Source organism: Humulus lupulus, chromosome 6 (genome assembly GCF_963169125.1).
Source record: "Humulus lupulus chromosome 6, drHumLupu1.1, whole genome shotgun sequence".
Lineage (NCBI taxonomy): Eukaryota > Viridiplantae > Streptophyta > Magnoliopsida > Rosales > Cannabaceae > Humulus > Humulus lupulus.
This window is the reverse complement of record NC_084798.1, coordinates 165,434,228-165,439,648: the sequence shown is the minus strand read 5'-3', so window position 1 is coordinate 165,439,648 and position 5,421 is coordinate 165,434,228. Positions and strand designations below refer to the sequence as shown.

Below are 5,421 nucleotides of genomic sequence, written 5' to 3'. Positions count from 1 at the left end.
AAATGATACACTAGGGGTAATTTAGTAAATTAATCATCTAAAAAAGGCCATTTTTCTACCATTTTAAAAATAAGGATATTGGGCTTCAAATGGAATTAATTTGGGCCATTTGCTATAAATTCTCTTTAACTTCATCATAGGTCCACAGTTCAGAAAAAAGCCCACGTAGTTGAAGCCTAATTATATTTAAAAGTGAGTAGATATTTACAAGTGGAGCTAAACCCTGATAGAAATTAGGGCAAATAAAAGAAGAAAACGACATCGTGCTGTGTTTTAGGCCCTTCCTTTCCTTCCCTCCATACGTAAACCCTGCAAATTCTTAGCGGCCTGCAACGCTGAGGAAGAAGAGCAGCACGTAGTTATGGAGACCCAGGAACCCTATCAGATTGACCTTGGTAACCTTATGGCCTTCGACCCTCATCACCAGTTTCCTTCCATCCCCTCATCCAGGTTCGTTGTCTTTTGGGTGATTATCAATGCCTTTCGTAGAAATAGAATTTATATTTTCTTGAACTCTGTGCGCACTGGAATTTTTTCTTCAACCAGTTCAATGGATTCCTATATATATATATATGTGTGTGTTTTCATTGTTTGTTTGAAATATATTTTGTGGCTTTGACGTTGGTATGTGGTGTTTTTATATTTGTAATGATATTTTTGTGTGTACTTGTGATTGACAACTTAAAAAAAAAAAAGATTTTTTTTTTGTTGAAAAAATTGAATATTATGGTTAAAGGGTACTGTGATTTTGAAGTTCAAGTCTATTTTAGTATAGTTTGGAAGATTTCACCAAGGTTTCCAGTTAAATAGTTGTATGTTTTTCAAGATGGAAGTGAAACTGGAACTGAAAATGGTATTGGTTTGTGTTTTTTTTTACTTGATTTGGGTTTTAAACAATGCTGAACTGCGTAATGCGATCATTTCTGAGCTCATTTCGTTGTATTTTTCTCCATATTAATGCAAAGAAGTTTCTTGTCACAAGCTGCGTAATGTGAGAATGGGATAACGTTGAATTATATGTTAAGGGTTTTAGATTCGCGTTGTAATGCTGATGGTTATTGTTCTTTATGTACTTTGAAAGTATATTGGTTAGTTCGATCCTATATATTTCTCTCTAGCTGCTATCATGATCAGCCAAGTTCTTGAAATTGACTCTTGGCATCGTTTTTCACCACCAAAACTTGTAATTTTCTTTTTGGTCGCAAGTGATTTCGGGTCACTGAAAGTATACTTGTCATTCCGGTTCGTGTCATAACTATATTGGAGAGAGACTTTTCAGTTTATAACTTTGTACTTTTTCAGTACTGCATACTCTTATTTACATTAAAATTCAAATTTCTATAGGGCGGATTTGGTGGAGGAAAGTCTAAAGAGAGGAACTGAGTTAGTACAAGCCATTGCTGATACTCTTTTCAACTTACCTTCTACTGAAGATATAGATGGCCCCCTCGTCAGGTTGCCACCGCCTGTGACTAGATTGCCCAGAGAGAAGCATGTAAGTTTTCTTTTTTACCAGGACACTTGTTATATGATAAATATTGTTTTAGTACATGCAATATTTGTTACTTTAGAACATGTTCCCGACTCTTGAAGGGCTTTCGATTTGAGATACTTTCCCCTAATGATTTGTTATAGTAATTTGGTTTTTTGTTTTTACTTAACTGTTTATTTTCTTTTTTCAGATGCCAAAGCCTAAACCTCCAACAAAATGGGAAGAATTTGCAAAATCCAGAGGTTAGTGATGTTTACTATTATTTACTGCCTGTGTGTAATTAATGAAAGAATTTTCCCCTTCCTTTGAATAGACTTAGAGCTCTAGTTAAATATTGAACCAGATTTATGTCTGGATTGTGTTTGATTTTACATCTCAAACTCTTTTATCTATTTTAATTCAAGTTTGTTTGCAGGTATAAAGAACAGAAAGAAAGATAAGGTTCAATATGATGAGCAGACTGGTACTTGGAAACGTCGTTTTGGATATGATCGCGTGAATGATGAAAATAATGTACCTATCCTAGATGCGAAGGCAACTGATGGTAATTTTAATTCTCCTGGCGATAAACATGTCTTGTTTTTAAAAATGAAAATAATGGTCTAGAAAAATTCATAGGTAATTGAGAGCAGTCTTATAATTTTTGTCCGACTTTGTGTGTCAGAATACTACTCTATGTTGTTGGGTTAGTACCATCAGATCAATATTTGAGCTGTGCTTCTACTTTTTACAGAGCCTGGGCTGGATCCATTTGCCAAAAAACGTGCTGATAAAAGGAATCGTGTGGGAAAGCAAGAGAAAAATAGAGTGCAAAATCTAAAACAAGCAGCAAAAGTTGGTGCCTTGCCAAGGTTTAATTCTTCTCTTGCTTCTTGGCTTGGTGTACATAATAATTACTTATTAAAGAGTCTATCTAATAAGCTTTTTAACTTTTTCATCTATCTTATAAGCTTTTTAACTTTTTCATGATCCATCTTAAATTTTGTTTCTGTTATGGTGTCATTTCCTCTCGCATATTTATTCCACAGTTCATCTTGGCAGATGTAGAATATGAACCTCATATTTTCATCTTGCTCTTTTTTAATCTTCAAATGACATTTTTTTGCAAGTAACAAGAGTTTGTGTGTTACATCCATGGAATCAAATCTCAGAAGTTAAATTGATATATTGTTTGAGAACCGAGATTCATGAACATTGTCATTCACACCGAAAGAAGGAAAGTAAATAACAGGAAATTTTTTTTGCAGTCATATACAACTGGCTGCAACATCTTTGCCAATAACAGGTAGCCAATCTATGCCCAAGAAGGTTACTAAAGAGGAACTGGGAAATGTGGCTGGAATGGCTGCAACCTCGACAGCAAGTGGGGGAAAATTTGACAAGAAATTGGCAGGTGAAAAGCCTGTTAAAAATAAGGGAAAACATCGCAAGGTCTGTACACATTGTATACTACCCCTTTGGATATTCTGATTTGCATTAATTGTTGTTTACTGAATTTATTTTCTATTATTTGTTTTAGTTCTTACCAGTTGTCGGAGGCAAAGGGAACTCACAAGAGAAAGAGCAAACAGATAAAGTTTTGAACAAGTTAATTTCCAAGAATTCCCATGAAATACTTAACGTGAACAAGGTTTGATATTCTTTCAATAGTCGTATCTAACCTTTATCCTTCCTGATCAAATTAGATTTAATCTCAGTTGTGATTTGAAAAACAGGCCATCACCATGTACAATGTTAAGAAAGAGAAGAAATGGAAGGGTACACAAGACAAGTCTCCACGAAGCTCAAGCTTGAAACCAAAGAAAGATATTCAGAAGAAACCATCATCATATAAGGGCACAAGTAAGGGCTCTTCATTTAAAGGCAAGGGGAAATGAAATTAAGTTCTAGTAGTTACTGGTGTAAGCTTTTGCAATTTCGGGATAGAATTTTACATTTTGGTTTCTGGAAGATGTTTTGTGTTTGTGTACTTATTATTTTTTTGAGCAAAAAGTAGTTTCACAAATACGTTTTCTTCTTCTCTCTCATTGCCAGCAAAAGTGCACAAGGAAATGTTCTTAAGTAATATTAAGTGCTAGTCGACCTCTAGAACTATTTTTTTTGTTGGTTAAGATGTGAAAATGTGACGAGTATTTGATCATTTGTCAAAAAAAAAGAAAGTGAAAAAGTGATGATTTTTTTTTAAAGAAAGTATATGTTTTGTCTTTAATAATAAATATAATTGGAAGTTCATGCAGTTGCTGCTGGTTCCTGTTGATGCCAGGCGTCTAAGTAGGGAAATTTGAGTTTTTATAGGGGTTCTAAGTCAAAAAAAAATTAAAGGCATTTAAATAATTTAAAAAAAAATGCTAATTCTTTTGAGAATGCTCAAATTACTCCTTTCATAATTTTTCTCATCCCTTCTTCTTCTCTCTTCCCTCAATCCATTCATCTCAACTCCATCTCTAGAAAAAAATTCAAAATTCAAGGGTAAGGTAAAATATCATAGAAATCAATGTAACGGCAAGTATTCTTCATTTAGGACACTAAAATACTACATTTTAAACAGATCTGTGCATGATTTTTTGGTTTTTATTGCAATTTTGTCCAGATATGAAACTTTGAAATCTGTATAAAATCGACGTGGTTCAATGGTGCTCGATGCCAGCTCGACGGGGCCTTCAAAATCAAGATTTTCATGAAAAAATCGATGTTGCTCGATGGTGGTTCGATGGTGTTCGATGCGATTCTTGTAATATACGTAATTTTTCACTCGGGTGTTCGTTTGTGGTGTTTTTTTCTTATTTTGGGTATTTTTTCAAGATCTACACGTTTGAGATGTGTATATACACATTTGGGAAATGTAAATCTTGAAAAAAAATGACAAATGCAAAACATACCTCATGTTCAAGATATGTTTTGGTATGTTTTCAAGTTCTAAACTTTGAAAATGTGTATGTGAACATCTAAAACGTGTAAATCTCAAAAGCATACCCAAAATAAAAAAAAATCATCCAAAACGGACACTCGAGTGAAAAATTATGTCTCTTACAAGAATTGCATCGAACCACCATCGAGTAACCATCAGACCACCATCAAGCAACCATCGAACCACCATCGAGCAACGTCGATTTTTTCATGAAAATATTGATTTTGAAGGCCCCATCGAGCTGGTATCGAGCAAAGTCAATTTTCTACATATTTCAAAGTTTCAGATCTGAAAAATAACTCAAAAATCATGCCCAACTCGATGGTTGCTCGATGGTGTTGATGCTACCTCGATGGGGCCTTTAAAATCAATATTTTCATGAAAAAATCGATGTTGCTCGATGGTGGTTCGATGTAATTCTTGTAAGAGACATATATTTTTTTCACTCGGGTGTCCGTTTTGGATGATTTTATTTATTTATTTTTGGTATGTTTTTGAGATCTACACGTTTTAGATGTTCACATACACATTTTCAAAGTTTAGAACTTGAAAACATACCAAAACATATCTTGAACATGAGGTATGTTTTGCATTTGTAATTTTTTTTTCAAGATTTATATTTCTTAAATGTGTATATACACATTTCAAACGTGTAGATCTTGAAAAAAATACCAAAAATAAAAAAAAATCATCCCAAATGGACACCCGAGTGAAAAATTACGTATCTTGCAAGAATCGCATCGAACACCATCGAGCAACATCGATTTTTTCATGAAAATCTTGATTTTGAAGGCCTCATCGAGCTGGCATCGAGCACCATCGAACCACTATCGAACCACGTCGATTTTCTGCAGATTTTAAAGTTTCAGATCTGAAAAAAATCACAAAAAATAAAACCCAAGTAGTATTTTAGTGTCCTAAGTAAGGAATACTTGCTATTACATTGAGTTCTCTTATATTTTACCTTACTTATGAATTTTTTTCTAGAGAGAGAGTTGAGAGGAATGAGTTGAGAGAGAGA

General features: G+C 33.9%; 1 protein-coding gene across 1 annotated transcript; it reads left to right on the top strand.

Moving 5' to 3' along the window:
* Positions 1–226: 226 nt before the first annotated feature.
* On the top strand, positions 227–3,499 carry LOC133782687 (ribosome biogenesis regulatory protein homolog). Its single transcript, XM_062222040.1, has 8 exons — positions 227–450; positions 1,345–1,495; positions 1,683–1,734; positions 1,908–2,036; positions 2,226–2,343; positions 2,740–2,923; positions 3,012–3,122; positions 3,208–3,499. Exons 1-8 carry the CDS (start codon positions 362–364, stop codon positions 3,367–3,369), a joined length of 996 nt encoding a protein of 331 aa, XP_062078024.1. The 5' UTR covers positions 227–361; the 3' UTR covers positions 3,370–3,499.
* Positions 3,500–5,421: the final 1,922 nt, after the last annotated feature.

Coding starts and splice junctions, on each gene's coding strand:
- LOC133782687 (XM_062222040.1), top strand. CDS start 362: ATGGAGACCCAGGAACCCTATCAGATTGACCTTGGTAACCTTATGGCC. Junction 1,496..1,682: donor GATTGCCCAGAGAGAAGCAT/GTAAGTTTTCTT, acceptor TTCTTTTTTCAG/ATGCCAAAGCCTAAACCTCC. Junction 1,735..1,907: donor AGAATTTGCAAAATCCAGAG/GTTAGTGATGTT, acceptor GTTTGTTTGCAG/GTATAAAGAACAGAAAGAAA.